The sequence below is a fragment of the Lynx rufus genome, unplaced genomic scaffold (genome assembly GCF_022079265.1).
Source record: "Lynx rufus isolate CCGP_SWC_20201006 ecotype Redwood Valley unplaced genomic scaffold, mLynRuf1.p SCAF_18, whole genome shotgun sequence".
Taxonomy (NCBI): domain Eukaryota; kingdom Metazoa; phylum Chordata; class Mammalia; order Carnivora; family Felidae; genus Lynx; species Lynx rufus.
The window spans coordinates 1,686,995-1,713,529 of record NW_025814832.1 but is presented as its reverse complement, the minus strand read 5'-3'; the positions used below and the strand labels follow the sequence as shown (position 1 = coordinate 1,713,529).

Here is a 26,535-nt window from a genome sequence, read left to right as displayed (position 1 = left end):
CAGTGAGTGTTAGCCAGCTATAGGAGAAACCGGACAGGAGGGAAGTAAATTCTCATTCCACTTTTCCAGCACCTGACAGCTATGAGGTGGGACTACCCTCAGTGGTGGGCAGGCCAGGTTTGCGCTGTCCAACAGAGGCCCCAGCCCTCAAACCACCATGCCTTGTGGCCAGGCCCCAGGACAGCAAGAGCTCCTCCTTTATGCTTAAACTTGCATTCCAGAGACAACCAGCTGCTAATCCTGGTTGCAGAGACAGTGCAGAAGGGGACTCCATTCTCTACCACACTGGCTGCTCCAGTCTAGACTGGATTCATCAGTGGTGCCCACTGCTCCAGGAACTTGTTTACTAGGCAATCAGATTCAATATTTATTATTTGGTCAAATCTGCTCTCCCTGTGAAGAACGGTCTGAAAAGAAAAAGCAAATTTGTTCAAGTGTCCCAACCCCCTCTGCCTCTCTGTGGCCTTAGAGGTGAGGCCTAGCTGGGGACGGCTGTAGCTTGGACCACGTGCCCAGCTGCAGATTGAGCCCTTGCCCAAAGATGGGCAGCAGCTTGCATATGCCGGCAACGGGCCATTTGCTACAGCATCCAAAGAGAAAACAGACTCGGCACCTCAAGCAAATGAGGCCCAGCACTTCCTGTGTGAGCTTTCTATTTCCTCAGCCAAACAAAAGCCAAAGGGAGTGACAGAGGGAGGAGGGATAAAGGGAGACGGGTCACAGAAGAGCGTTAACAGGACTGATGGCTGGGATATGGATAAACAGGGGTTGGGTGGACCATATCTAAGGGACCTGTGGTTGTGAGGTGAGGTGACCCAGAGAAGGCCCAAGCTCCAGGGACAGATGGTCTGCCTCCCCACCCCCCGAGAGGAAGGGAGGAGCACTCTGTGACCCCTGTGCATGCTCAGAAGCAGTGGCTTCAGATACTTGGAGAGCTGAGCCCTTCCTTGTCAGTTTCTTTCCAAAACTGCAAATTGCCTAGTCGGCATTATAGATTAACAGCCTGAAAAGTCTGAGGCTGTACATGTTAACTCTTTAGGGAACACTGCTGGGAAACAGCTACCCCTGGTCAGCAGATCAGTCCATTCCTTTGCGTGGCCCCAGCTGCCCCACTCAGGTCTCAACCCTGGCTCAGAAGGCCTCAGCCTGGGATACATGTTGGGAACCTAGGAAGGTTCACAGGAGAATGCAGAGAACTGTCTGATGTTGTGAGCATCACTCACACAGTTACAGAGCTAGAGCTGGAAGGGAACTGGGGAGAGAGGGCCTGACAGTCCAGGGGTGCTTCCTGATGTGAGGAACAGGGAAGAAATTTGAGGAAGAAAAGGCGGGAAAGAGGCAGACAGTCCACACAGAAAGGTCAATAACTACTGGCCAGAAACCTCTGCTGCAGCCCTCCCTCTGTGGATCACCCATGAGTCTAGAGGGACTCATGTGGGCAGCACCCAGCCCAGAGAAGTGCCCCTCTCCATTCCCAGAAGTGCCATCGGCAGCAGCCTAGGTCTCCATACTCTACCCTCCAGTGTGTGCCCCTCCCAGAGAAGAGCAGTGGAGAAGAATGGTGGTGTGTTGGCTAAGGACGCTCGCTCCCAAACACACACCCTCCCCCAGTGCAGCGCCCAGAGCTCTGAGTATGCCGCACCTGCCAGAGACCACAAGACAGCACGGGGCAGGGGGACGAGAGAAAGAGAGAGGAAAAGAGAAACAGAGAGGCAGAGGCAGAGACAGGAAGAGAGAGAGAGAGAAAGGTGGAGAGAGAGAGAGATGGACAATCAACAGAGCTGACCAGAAACGGGCATCAATATGCACACGTGTTAAGAAACTACTGTGCAAACGTGAGCACACGCAGTGACGCTAACACAAGAAAAGAACGGGACGCATGGGAACATAGATATACACCAAGAGCCGGCAAACTTTCTGTAAACAGCTAGAGTAAACATTTTAGGCTTTGCAGACTATAACGCCTCTGCTGTGACTCCTCAGCTCAACTGCTGCAGTGTGAAAGCACCCATAGACAAAGTGTAAACAAACAAGCATGGCTGTGTTCCAGTACAACTTCATGGACACGGAGATTTGACTTTTCTAATAATTTTCACAAGTCATGAAATAGTAGTCTTTTGATTTTTTTTCAGCCATTTAAAAATGTAAACCGTTCTTAGCTCATGGGCCATAGTTTGCTGACCCCTGATACAGACACACACAAACCCCAGAGGCAGATAAACAGAGGCAAGCAGGCAGGAACAAGCCAAGACAAGCAGAGACGGGCAGGCAATAGGTGAAGCAGGTAGGGAGACACAGGCGAGGCAGGCAGAGGCAGGTAGATACAGGCAGACCCTCATACAGAGATTTGCTTTCCGACAGACAGATGCAGACCTACGCGCAGAAGCACAGTCACGGACAAGCAGAGACGCAGACACACACAGTCTTGAACACAGATATTCAGGAACACATACAGACACTCCCACAGGACACAGTCACACACACAGACACATGGACAGGACTACAGCACACATGCACTGACATGGACCTACGATCAGAGAGAGACACAGAGAGACATGGAGATGGACAGAGACACACACTGAAAGAGCCCCTTCGTGGAGATGCACGAGCCCTGCAAAGAGACCACTCCCCCACCCCCAAGAACACAGAGACACAGACACAGATATGGACTCAACGCAGAGAAACATATGGACACGTATACATGGACAGACATGGACGGGTACACCAAAGACCCTTAGACAGACCCCTAGACAGACAAAGGCCCTCACACTCAGACACAGACAACCAGAGCCAAAGAGGCACATACAGAGATAGAACCCACACACAGATACGGACGTAAGAAACAGCCATGCATGGCTACATAACTATGTAAATATAATATAGCACTGAATCGTATACTTAAAAATGGTTAAGATGAAAAATTTTGTTACATATGCTTTACCACAGCTTTTAAAAAGAAGGAAAAAAGTCACACAGACACATCCAGGCAGACACACACACTCCCCAGACCGACACACCTCACAGCGACAAATGCTCTGACAGATAGCACACTGACACCCAGAAACAAGGAGATGGGAAGTGACGTGAACAAAAGAGAGAGGTGTGTGCAGTCACCCTCCTCATACATCACAACGTGTGAGAGGAAGGCCCGAGCAGCAGCATGCATAAGACAGCACAAGCAGCAGCAGGACGAGAGCACGACGGATGCGTGGAGACAAACTAGAAGAGAGAGGAAGAGATAAGGCCTCTCCTCACGCCACCGACACACGGCCAGACTCGAGAGGCCGCTATAGAGACGGTGGGCACGAACAACATGAAGTGAGAGCGAGAGAGCAACGGCAAAGACAGAGAACAAAACAGCAACTTCGGAGTGAGAGAGGAGGGCAGACTGAGGAGGAGGAATGGGCCCGAGAACAAGGGAAAACAGCCTAAAACATCAGGGGACAAGGAAGGTGTTCAAGGAAGGGGAAAAGTAAAGTTCAGATGAGGAGGGACGAGACGAACAAGCAGGTGGCGGGTGGGAGGACACACGGAGGACCAGGAGGGGAGCCGTGGGAGCACAGGTGGGCCGAGGTCAGCAGTGCCGAAAAACGAGCGGGCTGACTCACTGTGAGGGCAGGTCCAGGGACGTGGGCGGAGGGTTCCAGGTGTCTGGGTAGCCGAGCATCCAGTCTGACCAGACTTTCACACTGGGGAGCAGTTCCTTCAGGTCCGGGACGAAGGAAGACACCTTGATGTCATCTTGGTCATCCTCGTCCTCAGGAGAGGACAGCTGAGCTGCAGAGGCAAAGGGTGAGAACTGGGCCTAGGTCTGCTGTGGCCCACGAGTGAGGCCTGGGGCGCTGGGACGGCAGCAAGCTCTTAGGGAAGGGAGACCAAGTCCACAGGAAAGCTGGGCCCAGAAGCGGAGGACAAGTGCCAGCACCTAAGAGGATTCTGAAAAGCAGGACAAAGAGAGAACCAGTGCACTGGGTCTGCCCCTGCAGACAGCTGTTTCTGCTCCACCTGTGGCCTGGCTGAAGTCGCCACTCTGGCCTCTAGCCCCCCCCTTTTAGCTTTCCTTCAGCACAGCTCTGACATGGCACCAGGGATCCTGCCAAAACGGCATAACCTGAACTTGACCATGAGGAAATATCAGACAAACCCCAACTGTGGGACATTCGACAAAGTGGCCTGCACACTTCAAAAATGTCAAGGTCATGAAAAACAAAGGAAGACTGAGAAAGCATTAAAGAAACCATTCAATTCCAGATTGAAGGAAACTAAAACGGACACGACATCTAAATTGCAATGTGTGATCCTGGAGTGGGTCCTATACCAGAAAATGACTTTTTTTTTTTTTTTTTTTAGGACACTGATACAAACTCAATACGGTCTGTAGATTCAACAACAGTACTATATCATTGTTGGCTTCCTGATTTTGATAACTGCACTGTCATGTAAGGGAATGTCCTTGTTATTTGGAAATATTTAGTCAAGTATTTGGGGGTAAAGGGCTAACATGTCTACAACTTACAATCAAATGGTTCAGGACAAAAATAATAATAAGCATAAATATCTGCATGTGTACAGAAAGAGAGAGAACTTAAAAGGCAACTATGGTAAAATGTAAACAAACGGGGAATCTGTGTGAAGCGTATGTAAGAATTCTTTGTATTATCCTTGCAACTTTTCTATATATTTGAGATTGTTTCAAAATAAAAAGTTACCCCAACCCTCCCTCCAAAAAAAAAGCAGCTCCAGGGTCTGGAGGCACCCACAAAGTTGAAGTGGCAGAGGGACAACAGCATGGCCTCAATACACACCAATACTGATCCAGGAGCTGAGAGAAAGGGGCAACCTTCAGCCCTACCTTATACGGCTCAGCAATCAGGCTTAGATTTCTAAGGGCAGCCTTAATGGATATGGGGACACTGCTCAATGCAAGGGCTAAAAATAGCCCCTGCTCTGGTTCAGTGAGTCTCACAAGGTGGCTGGTCCACAGTGGTTATAGCAATCACCAGTACCAGACAAAGAGGGACATAGAGATAGAGGGGGGAAACGAAAACATCAATTATGAACAAAAAAGGAAACGCTCTTTGCTGGTTTTCTAAAGCTGCAGGAACCCGCAGCAGCTTTTAGGTACAGTGAAAATCTTAACTACTAGAGAAAGGGGGGAGGGGATAGTTTGCCCAAGGACAGAGGGCCACAGAGGTACACAGAATGCAAAAGGAGGCAGGACTAGTTAGGTGGGCAGAAGGAAGGGGGGTACTGGGAGGAGGAAGAAAGTCAAGTAGAAGGAGGAGACGCTGGAAGGCAGTGTAGCATCCTGAACTTGTCTGGACAGGGCCCAGGCAGGGGAAAGGCCATCAGTCAGGGGGCCCCTCATCTCCTTACCTTTGGCAGACTCCTTAAGTAAGCAGGTGCAGCGCCGCACCAGGAGAGAAAACATGGCCAGGCCCAGCGCTGCCGCTTGCTCCTGGATCACAGAGCGACACTCCTCCGAGAAGCAGTCTGAGGAGAGGCAAATGACACTCCATCAGTGCCCTGGGGGCCAAGGGCTACTCTTCCCTACCTCACTAGGTGCACATACTCGGTCACGTCACTCAGCTCCCTTTCCTCATCTGAGACTGGGGCCAGCAATACTTCCTCCCTCGAAGGATAGCTATAAGGTTAAATAAAATCATTACCGCGATGGCTGGTGTATGGGTAAGCGCTTGATAACCTTATTATAGGGACCCCCTGTGCAAATTCTGCATCACTTCCCCAAGACCAGGGGCTCCAGGGTGGACAGTCTGAGCCAGAGCTGCAGGTCACTGTACTTAGTAGCCTACTAATAATGTGAAGCTATAGTAACAAGAAGTCATATTTAATTAACTCAGTCTCTCTAATGTATAGATAGCAGGAGTACAAACATCAATTAAGAGAAGAAAAATACAAATTTAAATTATCTTCTTGAATCACCAACTTTGGTTCCATCCTTACCTCCTGTTAATCCTCCACTTACAAATAACCTATTTTCACTGAATGAGTTCATTTTACATAGGAAAATGGGCATATAATAAGCACTCAGCCAGAAGTACTTTCTTTTTTCTTTCACAAATTCTTTCCCGTAGGGCTAAAAAATAAATCTGGCTCCTGATACCAGCACCTTCTGCCCCTCACTTTCTCAGCCTGGTTAACTTCCTTCTAGCTGCAGGTCTCAGTGAAAGGAGCCACCTTCATGGTGGCTAGAGCCATTCTTTGGCAGAGGCGACAGACACACTCTCAAACCGTTGTCTGTACCTCTTGCTTGTCAGTGAACTGCCCTGATAGCCACATCACCCAGACCTGAAAGGAATCGGAGACAAACAGAAGGCAAAAGTCCAACCTGCAGCCTCAGAGGAGGAGACACCGAATACACACACGAGATGAAATCGGGCGCCCGGTCACTTGCTCTGGCAGCAACTAATCTGTTAATTCCCTCTGTAATACATGAGAACTCTCTGAATCTCCAAGTGTTAAAAGGATAATTAGCCACATGTTTGATCTCTGTGCCTGCCTGCATTTTAACCTCAGTAGCCAGAGGAAAGCCCTCTTGACTTTCTCCTCATTGACACTAGTCTTGTCAATGGGGCCTAATTGAAGTCTTTACTCCAGGAGATGCTACACAACCACAGTTATTCCAAAACCGCCCTAGCCACAGGAGCAAACATGATTGGAGTATACAAAGCCAGCCCCAAACCACTTTAGAGAACCCTGGGAGTGAGAAGGAACAGGCTGCTGCTCAGAAGATCCCAACATATGAATAGCATCAGTGTAGCAAAGTATTCATCTATTGTGGCTTTCCTGCCATCCCTCCAGATGCCCACTGGTCCCAAATGTCACCCTCTAACTTTCCAACCCAACTGCGGCAGGCAGTAAGGAAGTGGTAAGAGTCCATGCGATTAGAATAGGTCACCACTCTGATTCTTCTTCTGGTAAGACCCCAAACCTCTGCTAGAGAGACCAAGATGCAAGCATCCAACAACCAAGGGGAGAGAGTGTAGAAATCAGGGAAGGGGAAGATGTGCAAGCCATCCTAAAAAAACCTTGCCAACTTCTCCCCTCCACCCCTAACCAGGGGCAGCAGCACTGTCTGTACAGCCCCAGCTGAGCCTAAGCGCTTGCCAGGCACTGCCAGCAGCCTGCCTCTAATTAGCAACGAGGCCGGCCCAGACTGGGGCAGTAAGTACAGAACAGAGGAAGCTAGAACAGGAGAAGGGGAGGCCACATCTTGGTAGCTGACATTAGTGTCCCCTTATCAACTGGGCATCTTAGGCAGAAGTTACCTGCACACAGAAGGTCCTTAAAAGGCATGAAAGGGGGTGTCTTAGCTCAAAGAGACTGGCATCTTGAGAAGCCCAAGACTACAATAAGATACTCTCATTAGCCCGGATAAGGTTAAGATGGGCAAAGGGAGATTACTTTCACCAAGCCCATTTCTATTTTTATGACAAATGGCAATCTCAGGCTAGGCTATTTCTCGAGCGAAAGTTTGGACTAGGGCTCAAAGGGGGAGAACGAACTGCTTAAAAACAATGACATTTGTGGCCTCTGGGGAGTCCAGGTTGGCTCCCTTTTTAAGCCTCCTGCAATAAGGTCTGGGGACCATGCAGGGTAGCAACAACGGGAGCGTCTTTGCTGTGAGTGCAGAAGGGCTCAACTACCTCTCAGAGCAGCAGCTGAAAAGGTAGCTTCATGAATGCTCTGTTCTTAGCCATGTTTATGGCACCTTAAACCTTTACCTCTTCCCGCCTCTCCATAAAGGGCCTGTCAGTACTTCCTGCAGTGGTCTGGGAGTTACAAACCAGGAAGCTGTTCTGCTCTGATCAGGCAGGTGATGATATCACAGCTCTATGGGGGTCAGAATGCCTAGGTCTCAGTCAGTCTTCTGGCCACGTCACAGAGAGCACTTTTTGGAAGGCCTGTCCTCCTCCAGGGCTCCATGGTACCACAAGCACACACTGAGCATCTATGGTGAGCTTTACCCTGTGCTGTGTATTGTGGAGAACACAGCCACAAATAAAACACAGTCCCTGCAACCTTAGGATCTTTCAGTTGGGTGGGGAAAAAAAATTGCTATTTACCTAAGTAACCATGGCAATGCAGACCCAGTGCCTCCAGTGAGAAATACATTGAGTGTTATGGCATCTTCGGAGATACTCTTTGCTTTACTTAGGCTTTTGCAGGCTAGAAGCCCTAAGATGCCACTCCTTGAGAAGTACTGATTCTCATACAACTGAGTAGGGAAAACAGCAGCCAGATTCCCAGAGCCCACCAATCTGGGGCTAGAGCTAGGGAACTGGCCCGAGGCTTGACAGATATCCACACATATCCCCAGAGTTGGGCTGGGCCAGACCGACAAATGATGTGGGGTGGGGAAGGAAAGAGCATTGTTTGCCTTGGTATTTGCCTGGGTTCCTCTGGCTCGGTGTCAGGTAGCAGGAGGCTGACATGAGCTGAGGAACTCATTAACACTGTGAAACAGCCTTTCCCCTTCTTTCCAAAAGCAGGCTTGCTCAAGGGTTTAGGGGGATGGTTTTGGCTACGCAAGTCAGACAGAAATGTTTCTTACCAAGAAAGTCACCTGAGGTCTGAACTTGATTCTGCCCCTTCTTCCCACATGCTCTTGGACGGGCAGGTGACCACAGCTCCCACTATTCCTGTGCCCAAATACCTGCTCAGGCAGAAATAGTCTTCTCACTCCTGTGTAACAGGGAGACTTTCTCATTTTTCTCAGAACATATTCATGGAAAACATAAACCAACTGTCGTCAAAGTTGTATGAAATCAGGAAATGGAGCGGCCGGGAGAAGGCTGCCATGTGGCCGGATGTTATGTATTTCTAATTAGTGCTATACATCTTTCAACAGCAAGTGTCCTTCTGCTGGGAAACACAACACACTGCCCTTGTTATTGTAACTGTCAGAGAAGTGCTTAAACAGATAATCTCCAGGAAAAGTGATAAACACGTCCCCTCTCCCACCAGTGTGTGCACGACGGTGCTGCCAAAGCAAAGCTGTGCTTGACGGCTCCAGGATGGCAAAGCATCCTCCTGCAGGAAATGGGAATGAGGCAGGAGGAGGGGGAGAGGGGAGGGGAATGGGGGAGAGGCAGGCCCACCTGCCGGGACCCTCTACGCCCAGCCAAGGGACAGTGGTTCAGAACCATCACTTCTGATCAACTCCTAGGTCAGGGAGAGATCTGGAGGAAACTAGTACCGGGAGGGATGAGGTTTGGCTGGTCACAGAAAAATCTGGCAGCACTGAGACAAGCAGAGTTTCCCTGATGCGCACAGCCAACTTCCTGGCAAGACGATGAGAAGAGCGCTGACGGGGAGGCACAGGACAGATGACACAGAGCTCTGGTACCCTGAGAGCAACGGATGGATTCGGCAGGCACTGGGGTCCACTAGCCATTTCGGGAGGGAGAACCAACTATTTGCTCGGCTGCTTCACTAATAGCTGGAGAAAAATGCAGGCAAGACCGCTTATTCACGGACTCCCTCCCCACCGGCTCCTCCCAAAGACAGGAAATGAATGGTCAGTCACCTCCAAACTAACACCACCTGGAGGCGATTTGCTGGCTCTTATCTTTCAGACATAAGGCTGCTTTTCTCATGAGTCAGTCACCAGTCAGACACAGGGCTGGCACAGTTCCTGAGCAGCCCACCAAAACCTCCTAGTGTACAGGAAGTGGGCAGTGAGAGCATCTTGCGACTGCTGCTGTTTGGGCTACAGAGTTCCCTGTGGCAGTTGCTGACTGGGGGGGTGGGGTTGGAGGGGTGTGTGTGGAAGAGGCAGCCATTGTAGAGAAACCAGATAAAATCTCAGAGCAAAAGCAGAGATGTCCATGCCATCAGGGCATCACTTTATTCCCTGAGAAATAAAATAAATGAATCAGAAAAGTCAGGCACTAATACACCCAAGCAAATTATTCAAGCATAACGGCAGAACAGTTAGGCTGACTGAAGGCCGGTCATGAATGACATATCCCCAAACAGGGTAGAGCTGCGAAAAGACAGAGGAACGTGGAAGCCAGTGTTTCCTCCCTAAGAGCCCCTCCTGTCATACCCACTACTCTTTTTGGATTTTCTAGGATTGTAAAACTCTGTAAAACTTCTTTTAGTGGGTACTTATGAGGGCAAAGGAAATCCAAACCTCTTAACAAAGTGACCTCTCCCACTGGTTCCAAAGTTATTTATTCATCCCAACGGTGGAAGATACAAAGGAAAATAGGATCCATCCGTAAGAAGATGATAATCTAACGAGGAAGACAGGAAGGATACACAGACCCAAATAACTATAATTCAAGGAAGATGGAAGTAAGATGCTTTCTTTGACCAGAGGGAGAGAAAATCACTTCCAGCTAGAATATATCAGAAAAGGTTTCATGGAAGAGAGCACTTCTGAGCAAGGCTGCAAAAAATGAACAAAGATGGAATTGGGGGATGAAGGAGAGATGGGAGTGTTGCTAAGGAGGCGTGCAGATAGGGGCACATCAGGCAGACTCCCACAAGGCAAGCAAAGCAATGCACTAGGGTGCCACACTTTGTGACAGGGACCACAAAGCAGAGGGTCTGAGATGCCACAGCAAGGAACACAGACCTGATTTGGCAGGCAGTGAGAAGAGCACTCACTCAAGGTTTCTTTCATTCTTTTTAATTTTTAACATTTATTTATTATTAAGGGACAGAGAGACGCAGAGTGTGAGCATGGGAGGGGCAGAGAGAGAGACACACACAGAATCTGAAGCAGGCTCCAGGCTCTGAGCTGTCAGCACAGAGCCCGACGCAGGGCTCAAACTCACAAACTGAGAGATCATGACCTGAGCCGAAGTCGGTCGCTTAACCAACTGAGCCACCCAGGCACCCCTAGCACTCGCTCATGGTTTCTGAATGAAGCACAGGTGAGTGTTTCATGAAGGATAATCTAGTTAAAACATTTAGGACAGATTCGGGTAGCTGGAAAAATAGAACAGGAAGGGAGACTGGCTGGGAAGCCAACAGGGCATGAACTTGTTTGAACTGAGAGAAATTCTGTGTAGTGCACTTCGTAAACTTTTTAATGCCAAGTAAACGTAACATCTTTCTTATAGGAGCTAGAAGAGGGAATGGACAGGAGTGCACGGATATGAGAAATGCTGCAGAAAGAAAATCAAAAGAAGGTGGAGATGATGTGTGGGAGGGAAGGGATTCACTGAACAGGCCAAGGACTCTCTCTCACTAATAATCTCGGCAGATTCCAGAGGATCCTGGGGCCTCAAAAAGGGTAACACCTACCAAAGGAGACCCAGGAAAGGGGCAGCAGTTCGGGATTGCAGAACACCTGGAGGGACTGAGGTCTGCATCAAGGAGTCCCCAAGCTCCTGCCCACTTGGCTCTCAGCCAGTTCTGTCTTTCCAGAACAAAGACACTTCAGGGGGTCAGAAATACTTGAGGAAGACCTTGCAAAAGGAGGCCTGGGAAGTCTGAACTGGCTCTCCCTGTGGAAGCCATTAGATATTCAGCACTTCATTTGTTTCCAATTCTTGTATGAGTGCAGCTCCAGGCTGTGGGGTGAGAGGCTCCTCTCTGACGTAATCAGGAAGCAGCTGCAAAATTAAGGAATCCCTCATGACATCATAAAAAGGGTCGATGGTTTACTGGGGAAAGTATAAAAATTAATTACATATTCCCACATGAATCCCTTCCCCTAAATCTGTACACACTCCCTCCCACCCCCACACTCTCTCATCAACAACATCCCAAAGCTACCTCACCGAACAGGGTACAAAAGAGCAAACAAAACCCAGGAAGACAAAGTTTTCTGATGCACCCACTGTCTGCCCCATACATTTTGAACTCACAAGTGATACCCTGTCCTGGAATTTTTATACACACAGCATGCTTCCTCAACAAAATTATAAGCCCCTTGAGGACAAGAGCTATGTCAAGACTTCACATCCTTGAAAATTAGCACCATGAAGGGTTTAAGACTTTTCACAACAGTAGGTACATTTTGCCTCTCATTTGTGAATCCTAACCATAAACTACACGATTCCACTGTAGCCTGAACAAAGTTATATTGAGACCGGTGTTTGGCGCATGCGCGCGCGCACACACACACACACACACACACACACACACAATCTCAAAGCTTTACAAAAGATTTGCACAGGAGGTATTATTTTCCCTCTGACAATTGAAGAAACAGAGTCAGAGAAGTTAAATGACTTGCCCAAAGTCACAAAAAGCCAGTAGTGTCAGAAGTGGGACTTAAATTGGAGTCTGTCTGCTTTTGTACTCACACTGTTTCCGTATATACCTGGTTTTCACAATGCCTGTGATTCAAGCCACAAGTTTCAACTCTTCCTCTCCCCTTTCTATGAATGTGAAAACCTCAGAGTACTCCGTAAGTTCTGCACAAAAAGCTCTGAGATAACAACTATGTGGAATAAAATAAAATACAGTATCCCACTTATAATAACACCAAAGGACACAAAATACTTAAATATAAAATATTAGATATTTTAAATATTAAATTTAACAAAATATATACAGGATCTCTTTTGCTGAAAATTACAAAAAAAATGAAAGAATCACAGAAGATCTAAATAACTGGAGAGAGGGGCGCCTGGGTGGCGCAGTCGGTTAAGCGTCCGACTTCAGCCAGGTCACGATCTCGCGGTCCGTGAGTTTGAGCCCCGCGTCAGGCTCTGGGCTGATGGCTCAGAGCCTGGAGCCTGTTTCCGATTCTGTGTCTCCCTCTCTCTCTGCCCCTCCCCCGTTCATGCTCTGTCTCTCTCTGTCCCAAAAATAAATAAACGTTGAAAAAAAAAAGTTAAAAAAAAAAATAAATAAATAACTGGAGAGATTTACCACGTTCATAAATTGGAAGACGCAACATTGCAGAGACGTCAAATCTCCCCACACAGATCTACAGATTTAATGCAACTACAATCAAAATCTCAGCAAAGTTTCTTATAGACAAAGACAACCTTATTCTAAAATTTATATGGAAAAGCAAAGGACTTAGGATAGCTAAAGAACAAAATGGGAGGGATCATCTTGCCAATGTAAAGTCAAAGAAGGTTAGCCTTTGCAACAAATGGCGCTAGACCAATTAGACATCCACAGGCCCAAAACTGAACCCTGACCTAAGTCCCACACCTAATACAAAAAAATAACTGAAAATGGATCAAAGACTTAGACTTAAACATAAGACCATAAAACTTGCAGAAAAAATTGAAGAAAATCTTCAGGACCTAGGACTAAGTGAAGAATTCTTGGACCTAATGCCAAAAGCACAATCTATAAAAAGAAAATTGATATACTGAACCTCATAAAAATTAAACACTTTTGTTCTGCAAAAAAAACTGTAAGAGGATGAAAAGGCTGGTTACAGACTGAGAAAATATATTTGCAAACTAAGTATCATACAAAGGGCTGGTATCTAGATTATATAAAGAACTCTCAAAACTCAACAGTAAGAAAACAAACAATCTAATTAGAAAGTGGACAAAACACATGAGCAGACATTTCACCAAAAAAGGGGATACAGATGAAATATAAGCACATGAAAAGATATTCAATATCATTAGCCACTAGGAAAATGAAACATAAAACTACAATGAGACATCACTAAACACCGATCAGAATGGCTAAAATAAAAAAATAGTAACAACACCAAAAAGCTGGTGAGGATGTGGAGGAATTGGGATCACACATTCCTAGCTGACTGGAATGTAAAAATGGTACAGCCATTCTGGAAAATAGTTTGGCAGTTTCTTCTGAAACTAAAAATGTACTTATGATATGATCCAGCAATTATCTTGGGCATTTATCACAGAGAAATGAAAACTTATGTTTGCACAAAAATCTGTACACAAATGTCCAGAGCAGCTTTATTCATAACAGCCTAAATCTGGAAACAGCCCAAATGTCCTTCAATGGATGAACAGTTAAACAGGCTGTGGAACATCCATAGCACAGAATACTACTCAGCCATAAAAAGAAAAGTGATGCACACAATAACTTAGATAGACCATCAGGGAATTATGTGGAGTGAAAAAAGCCAATTTCAAAAGGTTACATACGGTATGATCCTATTTATAGAATATTCTTGGAATAATGTAATTATAGAGATGGGAAAACAGGGGTTAAAATCTGGGGATGGAAGGGGACAGAAGGGTTTCTAAAGAAGTAGCCTGAGGGAGCTCTGCAGTGATGGAACAGTTCTGCACCTTGATTGTATAGCAGGTACATGAAGCTACTTGTGTGATAAAATTGCACAGAACTATACATACACACAATCACAAATGTATAGCTGGTGAATGTGTAATTGTATAAATGTAGAACTGGTGAAATCTGAGTCTGTGGATTGTACCAATGTCAATTTCATGGCATTAACATTGCACTACAGTTCTACAAGATGCTAACATTAGGGAAGGAGGGATGAAGGGTGCACAAGGACCTCTCTGCACATTTTTTTTTTTTACAATTTCCTGTAAGTCTATACTTCTTTCAAACTATGCACTGTAAAACAAGTAAACAAAACCCCAAGATCTAACCTAGGATTCCAGAAACATTTCTCTTTTACAGAGAACAGGGCTGCTTAGCCATTTTGGGGACATTTTCCCAATTAGCTGATTACTCTGTGCAGATGCTGCAGTCCCTCGTTCTCATCTTGTGCTGCCTGGCCTGAGCTACTGGAGGCTACTGTGGCTTCTTATCTGGACTGAGCAAGAAATTGCCAGGGGCAACCAAAAAGAAAATAAGAAGAAAGAAGGGAAAGTTCACTGAAGACAGAACTTCTGTCTAAGGAATAAGGAGTAAAGCAAGAGAACTTCATTTTCAAGGCTATGACTCATCGGATCAGTAAAATCCATGTCAAGCAGCACAAAGTGAAGGTGATGAGAAAGCGAAGAAAGATGACAAGAAGAACAAATTGCAGAAGCTAAATGAGCTGTTTAAACATGTTCTTGCTGCTCAAAAATAAGGAAAGGTATAAATCTCAATCAGTGGTATGTGCAATCTTCAAAGAAGGACAGTAGGAGGGAAAAGTTACTTAAAACGTGTTGCTTGGCACTGTTTTCTTCATAAATGAAGCTGCTTGTGCATTTTCAGTGTGCAATGCTCTGGACCATCAAACAGACGGAAGTTTACTTTTAATTGGCAGTTATCAGCTTCAATACCATGATAAACTATCTTTGTGAATCAATCTGTAGAGCAAACCTTAAAAAAAAACTTCATCAACACACACACACACACACACACACACACACACACACACACACACACGTCTTCAAAAGACAAAAATGAAGACAGAAGCCACAGAGAGAATTTTCTCACTGGGAGAAAATATTTGCAAAACACGTACCTGACAAAAGGACTCATATCTAGAAAATATAAAGGACTCTTTCAACTTAATAGTAAACAAAAAAAAGGAACAAAGAAGATCTATGGATGGCAAATAAGTGCATGCTCAACATCTTCTTATGATAAAATGCTCAAAGTTATTATCTTTATGGAAATCAAAACCACAAATACTCTATACCCACCAGGATGCTGCAACAAAAAGAAAATAAACAAGTGTTGGTGAGGCCATGGAGAAACTGGAATTCTCATGCACTGCTTTGGGAATATAAAATGATTATAACCGCTTTGGCAAACAGCTGGGGAGTTTCTTAAAAAGTTAAAACAGGGGCGTCTGGGGGCACCCTGGCTCAGTTGGTTAAATCTCTGACTTCAGCTCAGGTCATGATCTCACAGTCTGTGGGTTAGAGCCCCGCGTTGGGCTCTGTGCTGACAGCTCATAGCCTGGAGCCTGCTTTGGAATCTGTCTTCCTCTCTCACTACCCACCCCACCCCTTGCACTCTGTCTCTCAAAAATAAACAAACATTAAAAAAAAAAAATTTTTTTTAGGGCCGCCTGGGTGGCTCAGTTGGTTAGGTGACCGACTTCGGCTCAGGTCATGATCTTACAGTTCGTGAGTAGCCTGGAGCCTACTTCAGATTCTGTGTGTCCCCTCTCTCTATCCCTCCCCTGCTCATGCTCTGTGTCTCTCTGTCTCTCAATAATAAATAAATGTTAAAAAAAAATTAAAAAAAAATTTTTTTAAACAGGGGCACCTGGATGGCTCAGTCAGTTAAGCATCCAACTCTTGATTTTCGCTCAGGTTATGATCTCGTAGTCCACAGTGGAGCCTGCTTGGGATTCTCTCTCTCAACTTCTCTCTTTCTTTCACTCTCAAAAAAAAAAAAAAAGCATTTTTAAAGGTTTCGTACTCATGTACAAAATGACCTAGCTATACTACTCCTAGGAATTTATTTAAGGTAATGAAAGCATGTGTCCACACAAAGATTTACACTCGAATGTCCACAGCAGTTTTATTCACAACAGCTAAAAACTGGAAAAAACAAACTGTGGTATATCCATACAATGGGAGACTACTAGCAACAAAAAGGAACAAACTACTGAATCGTTCAGCAACATGGATAAATGTCAAAATGATCAATGTGGAGTAAAAAAAGACCAGCCAAAAGACAGAGAGACAGAGAAAGAGAAAATACTGTCAAATTCTAGAAAATGCAAACTAATCTACAGTGACAGAAAGCAGATCAGTGGTTGCCTGGGGACTGGGAGGAAAGGTTAGAGAAGAATGAATTAGAAAAGGGGCACAAGGAAACTTCTGTGAGTGAAGGATATGTTCCCCATCTTGATTATGGTGATGGTTTCACAAATGCATACATATGTCAAAATCCATCAAATTGTACACTCTACTATATGTATAGTCTAAAATACATCAATTGGGTCTCAATAAAACTGTTAAAAAGACTTTTTTTTTTAAAAAAACAGGGGAATCACATTAAAAGGCCATTAGTCTGACTCATCATTTTAAGACTAGGAATTCATAACTTAGAGGCTGATTTGATAAAGCTGGACATCTACTGAGTGCCTAACACATAATTTGACGCTCAGAAAAACCTTGCAAACTAGCACCAATATTCACAGATTACGGACAAGGAAACTAAGCCTCAGAGAGGATAAGTTAATTTTCTTCATCAAGGTCAAACAGCTGGTAAATGGCTGAGAAGAGAGTTCAGATCTTTGATCTGGATGATTCCAAAGCTCTTTCTTTATGCCATTACAATACAACTGCTACCTTCTGAAGGTGAGAAAATGATCTCCAGAAGTGCTGGGCCTTCTCCAGAAGACAGCTTGGCTTATCCTCCTCCTTTATATGGAGCTCTAGGGCCAGGAAATGTCCTGGGGGCTCTATCAAAACATCTTGGCAAGACAGACAGCAAACCATTTCTACTCTCTACAAGGAAAAATGAAAACAACTCCTAAATGAGTGCTTAGCTTTTTCCAGATTATACCCATGGATGGATGGATGGAAGGATGGGAAGGAAGGGCAGGGAAGGAGGGGGGGGGGAGAGGGAGAGAGAGAGAGAAGAAGGGAGGGTGAATGGGCAACCAGTGAAAACACACTCTGGCCATTTCCAATTTAGCTATGTCTCTGGATTGATATTTTTGTCACTCAGAATTTCCTGCCTGATTCCAGGGTTATTCAAATACATGTTCCCTCCTGGGCAAGAAGACTGCTGCAAGCAGAATGGCATGCTGGCACCAGCCAAGTCCCTCGGGGATGGGGCCCAGCATAAGTGGGCCTGCCATTCCAACATCTCATCTGGAAGAATTACAAGTAAATCTTGAGGGGCAGAGTTTCTGTTTCTACACTGCTTACCAGAGGTTTTGCAAGCCTTGCTTCTCTCACAATATTTGGGGAGAGCAAAGGAGGAGTAAAAAAAAAAAAGAGTAGCAGCTTCTTAATTACATCAGCCAGGTAAGTGTCCCTATGGAATCTTACCAGGAGAACTAGGGTGACTTGTGTCAGAAATTATTTCGGGTTGTGGAGGAGAAGAGAAGTGAAGGAGGCTTGCTCAAAGTCATACCCATTAGCCAACCTAGAAGGAAACTTTTGCTGCAACAGTGAGAAGGCATTAACACAGCTACATCCCTTCTGACAGAGTATGCAGGTCTGGCAGCTGATTTAGACAAACAGCTTGAACCCTGTCTCTGTTGGTATGAAGCTTCAGGAGCACTGTGAGACTAAAGTTAATGAGAGATAATGTCTGCAGACAACCTGATCCAGAGAAAGCTCCTCTGATATGGCAGGCAGAGGGCAGAGAGAAGTGCTCAGCTTCTCTTTTAACAGATTAACTCAATTTCTTTTCATTTTATGCCTTCCTAAAGCGTTTTTTTTTTTAATTTTTTTTTCAAGGTTTTTTATTTATTTTTGGGACAGAGAGAGACAGAGCATGAACGGGGGAGGGGCAGAGAGAGAGGGAGACACAGAATCGGAAACAGGCTCCAGGCTCTGAGCCATCAGCCCAGAGCCTGACGCGGGGCTCGAACTCACGGACCGCAAGATGGTGACCTGGCTGAAGTCGGACGCTTAACCGACTGCGCCATGCAGGCGCCCCCTAAAGCGTTTTTTTAAAGGACACTCTGCTTTTTTTTTTTTTAAGTTTATTTATTTATCTTGAGAGAGAGAGAGCATGCACATGCAAGCAGGGGAAGGGCAGAGAAAGAGGGGGACAGAGGATATGAAGCGAGCTCTGTGCTGGCCAGCAGAGAGCCTGACTTGGGGCTCGAACTCATGAACCGTGAGATCATGACCTGAGCCGAAGTCAGATGCTTAATCAACTGAGCCACCCTGGCAACCCTCTGAAGCATTTTTAAAATAGTATGACAGTTTGCAAACAATGCTAAAATAAGAAAATTCTGAGATAGGGAGGGCACAGAGGTACCCAGGACAGGAAGGATCTCTTGGACTCCTGAGAAGCTTCCAGAATGCAAAGATTAGAGCCATCAAACAAATCTTGAAGAGTCAGTACTAAAAAAGAGGCCAGTGATAAGACATAATTCTTGTGTGGATTCTTTGTGAATATCCAAATCAGCACATTCACATCCTGCTCTGCTCCAGCAACTCACTCTTTTAAAAAAGTTCCTCAAAGCTTTATAATCCAAGATCAATGCCCAAACTAGATGGAGTAAGCAATGACTTCATCCAGCCCCATCCACTGTGGATCATGTAGTTTTAAAGTAGAAAGGAGATCAGCAGAATAACAGCCTAATAAAGCAATTATGCCAAGGAAAGGTAGGACTCAATGAAGGTGACTGGAAATCCAATGAGGCATCAGCTAGACCTCTGACGTAGAGGCTCTACAAAGGACATCTCCTTTAGTAACAGCCCTTCCAGATTTGTAATCAGTTGGCTGACTGGCTAATTTGCCAACAATACAAACTAAAACCTATAAACATTATTTTAAACTAAATTTAAATTGTTTTGTTTATACTTATTGTTTTATACCTCATTCCACAAAAGACTTGTGACAGCTTAGGGCAAAATCACCTACAATTAAATAACATTAAAGTAGATGTAGAAAATTAGGACCTAGAAAAATAAAAATACTAACATGTCGATCATGTGCCACGAATGAACTTTAAATTTGCCTCTGATTTTCCTGGCAGCCAAAGCAAAAAGGGAAACACCAACAATTATACAGCTGTCATTATTGGAAAGAAATATATGTATCAGTTCTTTGGGAAAAACAAATCTTTTCTCAGCACTGAGTCCTAAAATCATTTTTTTAACTGGACTCTCTGCAAGGGATACTGTGTGAAAAAAATGAAGAATAATCTTAAAAGGTCTTTACAGCCTATGGCCTTATACTGCATACTGTTAAAAGATACCCAAGAAAAATTATCACGAAGTTATCTGTATGGGGAGACAAGATATGTAAGTATCACAATCTAAGAATGTTTTTCCAAAAACATAGATATAGGAATATTTTACATACTGATAGGTATATAGTGCTTTAAGAAAATCCCTAAAACTAAGTTGAAATAACAATTCAATTATGAGATGATGATTCTTATTTCAAAAGAATCTGTGTAGAATTTCTTGAAGCACAGAGACCCAGGATGCCCAATGCATTTGTTTGCCCAACATTAAGTCTGTGACAATCAGAGAAACCCAAGTGCATATGCTATATGATGACTAAAGACTGAAGTATTCTAAAAATCTTAAAAGAAAATCCCTACGAATGAGAAAGTGACATATGCTATAAAAGATTCTTGTTTTAAAGGACCAAGTGACATATTAAAATATATGTGCTACTAAAAATAAATGTACATATAGTAAAAATATAAACAATTTAATTTATAATATAAATATATATAATTATATATATACAAACAGATATAAAAGGGAAATTGTCAAATCTGTAAAATTAGATTTATGTACATTTTGGGGTATTTTCAAAACAGAAAGTTCAACAGCATGCTATGAAGCAAAGAGATTTATTTTTTTTATTTTTTATTTAAAAAAAAATTTTTTTTTTCAACGTTTATTTATTTTTGGGACAGAGAGAGACAGAGCATGAACGGGGGAGGGTCAGAGAGAGAGGGAGACACAGAATCGGAAACAGGCTCCAGGCTCTGAGCCATCAGCCCAGAGCCTGACGTGGGGCTCGAACTCCCGGACCGCGAGATCGTGACCTGGCTGAAGTCGGACGCCCAACCGACTGCGCCACCCAGGCGCCCCTGAAGCAAAGAGATTTAAAAGCTAAACTTAATATTTGAACATTGGTACACAGAACAAAGCTATATAATTTTGGGATTAGCACTCCCTACCAAATAGACAGTTTTTAAACACGAATTCATTCATTTTCTTGGTGAGATTTCCCACACTTGGAGGACAGAATTGACCAGCTTCTGCCTAGTTCAAAAGACCTAACGTGTTACACGGCATTGTCTCATTTCTTAAGAAGGACTTACTAAAAGGCTGTTTCGAAGGGACACATGCATCCCAATGTTTACAGCAGCACTATCAACAATAGCCAAAGTATGGAAAGAGTCCAAATGTCCATCAATGGATGAATGGATAAAGAAGATGTGGTACATATATACATTGGAGTATTACTCAGCAATTAAAAAGAATGAAATCTTGTCATTTGCAACTATGTGGATGGAACTAGAGGGTATTATGCTAAGCGAAATTAGTCAGTCAGAGAAAGACAAATATCATATGACTTCACTCATGAGGACTTTAAGACACAGAACAGATGAACATAAGGGAAGGGAAGCAAAAATAATATAAAAACAGGGAGGGGGACAAAACAGAAGAGACTCTTAAATATGGAGAACAAACAGAGGGTTACTGGAGGGGTTGTGGGAGGGGGGATGGGCTAAATGGGGAAGGGACACTGTAGAGTTGTTTCTTTGAAAAGATAAAATTGGCACACTCTTCTTAGCTAAACTAATCAAAGAAAAAAGAGAAAGGATCTAAATCAATAAAATTATAAATGAAAAAGAGACATTACAATGATAACACAGAAATTCAAAGGATTGTGAGAGGCTATCCACCAACAAATTGGACAACTTAGAAGAAATGGAAAAATTCTTAGAAACCTACAACTTACCAAGACTGAATCAGGAAGAAACAGAAAAGCTGACTAGCAAGGAGACTGAATCGGTAATCAAAAATCTCCCAGCAAAGAAAAGCCCAGGACTACATCACTTCACTTGTGAATTTTACCAAACATTGGAAGGAGAATTAACACCAATCCTTCTTCAAACTGTTCCAAAAAACCAAAGAGGAGGGAATACTTCCAAACTCATTTTATGAGGCCAGTATCATCCTGATAGCAAAACCAGAAAAGAAGACTACTGAAAATAAAACTATAGGCCGATATCCCTAATGAATATAGATGCAAAAACTCTCAATAAAATACTAGCAAACCGAATTCAGCAGCACATTAAACGGATCATTCACCACGATCAGGTGGGATTTATCCTCAGGATGCAAGGATGGTTCAACATATGCAAATCAAGCAATGCCATACATCACATTAATAAAATGAAAGAATCATATGATTATTTCAACAGATGTAGAAAAAGCATTCAACAAAATTCAATATCCAGTCATGATAAAAATTCTTAATAATTAGGCATAGAAGGACATATCTCAACATAGTAAAGGCCATACATGACAAGTCCACAGCTAACATCATACTCAGTGCTAAAAGGATGAAAGCTCTTCCTCTAAGATCAAGAACAAGATGAGGGTGCCCACTCTCATCACTCCTATTTCATATAGTGCTGGATATCCTAGCTAGAGCAATTAGGTAAGAAAAAGAAATAAAAGGTATCAAAATTGGAAAGAAGAAGTAAAAGCGTCTCTATTTGTAGACAACGTGATTTTATATAGAGAAAATCCTAGTGATTCAATAAAAAACTGTTAGATAAAATTAATAAATTCAGTAAAGTTAACATACAAAACCCAATAGCATTCTATATACAAACAACAAATTTCTGAAAAATAAAGAAACTGATCCCATTTATAATAGCATGAAAAACAATAAAATACTTAGGAATACATTTAACTAAAGAGGTGAAAGATCTCTACACTGGAAACTTAAGAAAATGATAAAAAAAATAAAAGAAGACACAAAAAATGGAAAAGGTATCCTGTGTTCATGTATTGGAAGAATTAATATTGTTAAAAAGTCACTACTACCAAAAGCCATCTATAGATTCAATGCAATCCTTATCAAGATTCCAATGGCATTTTTTACAGTAGGAAAAAAAAATTTATATGGAACCACAAAAGACCCCAAATTGCCAAAGAAATCCAGAGAGGAAAAAGAACAAAGTAGGATTATCACACTTCCTGATTTTAAGTGTATTATAAAATTAGAGTCATCAAAACAGTGTGGTATTGGCATAAAAACAGATAAATGGGCCAATGGAACAGAATCGAGAGCCCAGAAATATACCCAAGCATATATAGTCAACTAACATTTGACAAAGCCAAAAATACCCAATGGAAAAAAGTCTCTTCAATAATGGTGCTGAAATAACTGAATATTCACCTGTAAAGGAATGAAACTGGACCCATATCTTACACCACTCACAAAAATTACCTCAAATGGATTAAAGCCATAAAGAAAGAAAGAAAGAAAGAAAGAAAGAAAGAAAGAAAGAAAGAAAGAAACAAAGAAAGAAACAAAGAAACAAAGAAACAAAGAAGAAATGAAATGAAACAAGAAAAGAAAAGAAAATGGGTCAAAGACTTAAATGTAAGACCTGAAACTATGAAACTCCTGGAAGAAAACACAGGTACAAAGCTCCTTGACATGGAGTTTGGTAATTTTTTGGATATGACACCTAAAGTACAAGCAACAGAAGCAAAAACAAACAAGAAGGATTACATCAAATTAAAAAGCTTCTGCACAGGGCAACTGGGTGGCTCAGTCAATTAAGTTTCCAACTTAGGCTCAGGTCATGATCTCACAATTTGTGAGTTCCAGCCCTGCATCGGGTCTGTGCTGACAGCTCGGAGCCTGGAGCCTGCTTCAGATTCTGTGCCTCCCTCTCTCTCTACCCCTCCACCACTCATGCTCTGTCTCTTTGTGTCTCTCAAAAATGAATAAACGTTAAAGTTTTTTTTTAAATTTTTTAAATAAAAAATAAAAAACTGCTGCACAGCGAAAGAAATCATCACAAAGTGAAAAGACAACTTAAGGAATGAAAAATAAACCATATATCTCATAATGTGTTAATATCTAAAACATATAAAAAACCCATACAAAAATAAATAAAATAAAAATTAAAAACTCATATCACCCAACAGCAAAAAATCAAATAAAACAATTAAAAAATAGGTATAGTGGGTAGGGGTTGGGCTAAATGGGTAAAGAAAATTAAGGAAGACACTTGTTGGGATGAGCACTGGATGTTATACATATGGGATGAATCACTGGAATCTAGTCCTGAAATAATTATTCTACTCTATGCTAACTAACTCGGATGTAAATTTAATATAAATTTAAAAATTAATTAATTAAATTAAAAATCTTTATGGCATCAGAATAAAAATAAATAAATAATAAAAAAATGGGCAAATGACCTAAATAGACATTTCGCTGAAGAAGATATAAGAAAGGCCAATAGGTCCATGGAAATTGCTCTACATCACTAGTCATTACGGAAATACAAATAAAACCACAATGAGGTATCACCTCACACCTGTTAGAATGGCCAATATCCAAAAGACCAGCTATAACAAATGCTGATGTGGACGTGGAAGAAAGGGAACCCTTGATGCACTGTGGAAACCAGTATGGAGGATCCTCAAAAAATTGAAAATAAACTACCATATGACCCAGCAATTCCATTTCTGGAAATATCGTATATCCAAAGGTAATGAAAACACTAACTCAAAAAGATACCTGCATCCCCATGTTCAAAACAACATTATTTACAACAGTCAAGACATAGAAACAACCTAAGTGTTCATCGATAGATGAATGAATAAAGTAGTACACACACACACACACACACACACACACACACACACACAGGAATAATATTCAGCATAAGAAAATGGAAATAGGGAATCCTACCACTTGCAATATGGATGGACCTAGAAAGGAATTATGCTAAGTGAAATAAATCAGAGAAAGACAAATACTGTACGATTTCACTTATATGTAGAATCTAAAGCAAAAACAACAATAAAAAAAGAAACAACAACAAAAATGCCACAACAAGCTCATAGAAAAAAAGATCAAACTTGTGGTTACTCCAGGTGAGGGTTTGGGGGGTGGGGAGATTGGAGAAGGTGGTGAAAAGGTACAAACTTCCTATGGTAAGATAAATAAGTACTAGGAAGCTATGTACAACCTGATGACAATAACTAACACTGCTGTATGACTTACAGGAAAGTTGTTAAGAGCATAAATCCCAAGAGTTCTCATCACAAGAATAAATTTTATTTTTCCTTAATTCTCTTCTTATTGTATGTTTATGTTAGCTGAACCTACTGTGGTAATCATTTTGCAATATATGTAAATCAGACCATTACGTTGTCTTATACAGTAAAGTTATAATGTATATAACTTATACAGTAATGTATGTCAATTATTCCTCAATAAAACCAGGAAAAAAATTAGAAAGGGGAGGCACACCAAAAGATAGGGAATGACAAGAGCCAAGAAATAAAACGGCAAACCTGCCTCTGTGGCCCCAAATGGCATTCTCCCACCCTTATTCTCCAAACCCCGCCTGTTTCCTCCTCATTATCTAAGTCCTTTCTTCAAGTTCTTTCTCCCTCTCAGCCTCCTCCATCTTCTCTCCAGACATTTTGTGTTAACCACTCCTCCTCCCTCTCCCTGCAACTCAGCCTTGCTGTACTCACAGCCCTGTGCTGCCTGGGGACAAGGTGAGAGACACAATCGCTCACTGGTCCTGTCCCAAATATCATTCTGCCTTCTCAGTCCCCCAGGTCCTAAAGATCAGGAACTAAAAGGGAGATTTCATGAAAAGGGAAATTCTGGAGCTAAGAACCAAACTATCCAAACAAGAGAGTCTCCTTCAGAGCCCAGCTGAGCTTCTGAAGACTGTCGGCCAGCAGAAGGAGGGAATGGAGTTCATCTTCAACCAGGTGACACTTGGTGTTTTTTGAAGAAGGCCAGGGCTAATGTGGAGGTATGGAAACCACTGCATCAGTCAGAGCCATGGAGCCCATCCCCAAACTACTTCCATCTGTCTTCAGAGTGTGCAGGTGATCCCTGACCTGCCCTGACCTTCCATGAGAAGCTTTCCAGTCCACCTATAGGACACAGGTCCTCCATAAGCATCTTTTTAGCCTTTCCCTGTCATCCATGCCACCATTAGCCCCTCCCCTGCCATCTCTGTTCCCTCTCACATTGTCACCATCTTCTCTCTTCACTCCACTTATCCCTCCTTTGGGCCAAGTCAGGAGTCTAGAGAAATGCAATTCAGTTGGTTCTCAGAGTGAGAGGACATCCGGAGTCTACCTTTGAATTAGCGTCCAGTAAAGGGGTCCTGGAGCCAGTTATATGTTCTGGTGCTCCTTATACGGCTTTCTGAAAAAATAAACACAAAATTCCCCCCCTCAACCCCTAAAAAGAAACTTGTACTGTGCCGCCTGATAGGGCTCCTATTCTCTCTACAACACACAGTGGGCACATGGCTCAAAGCTGTCCTAGAACAGGATTCACAATCCATCAAGCCTCCCTCACTAGGCTCAACAACCCACTGAGGCAGGATACAGACTCCAGGAACTCCCAAACACTTACTTGCCACAGGGCCTAGTCACTGAGATGATCTGTTCTGGGTGGTACTTCACTAAGTACTGGATCGGTTCAATTCCTTATCACACAGTCAGCCTTTACTAAGTGGCTACTATATGCAAGGCCCTGTGTTAGGCATTTTGCTTTCAAAGATGAATCAGATATGAACTGGACCCCCAAGGAGTTGAAGTCTAACAGGATTCACACAAGTAGCTAACCATAAGTCAAAAAAGAAAGTGAAAAATATCTTAAGGTGTAAAGATAATGTATGAAATGATATGAATGAGGAAATTCACTACTACAGTTTGGACAAGAAAAGCCTGCAAACAACCTAGATGTCCATGAATAGAGGATTTCTTAAATAAATACAGGACAGGGGCACCTTGG

The 26,535-nt window shown here is 43.3% G+C and overlaps 1 protein-coding gene across 4 annotated transcripts in view; it reads right to left on the bottom strand.

The window, feature by feature from the left end:
* SMG6 (SMG6 nonsense mediated mRNA decay factor) overlaps positions 1-26,535 on the bottom strand; it is a 229,102-nt gene that overhangs the window by 120,590 nt on the left and 81,977 nt on the right. For 3 of the 4 annotated variants that reach the window (XM_047080613.1, XM_047080612.1, XM_047080615.1), the window contains 2 exons: positions 5,377-5,493; positions 3,609-3,777 (listed from right to left, as the gene is read on the bottom strand). In XM_047080613.1, coding sequence (XP_046936569.1) covers positions 3,609-3,777; positions 5,377-5,493 — 286 coding nt within the window. Of the gene's footprint in view, positions 1-3,608; positions 3,778-5,376; positions 5,494-8,575; positions 8,592-26,535 lie in introns of those variants that run through there. The other variant, XM_047080616.1, reaches the window with a different exon arrangement.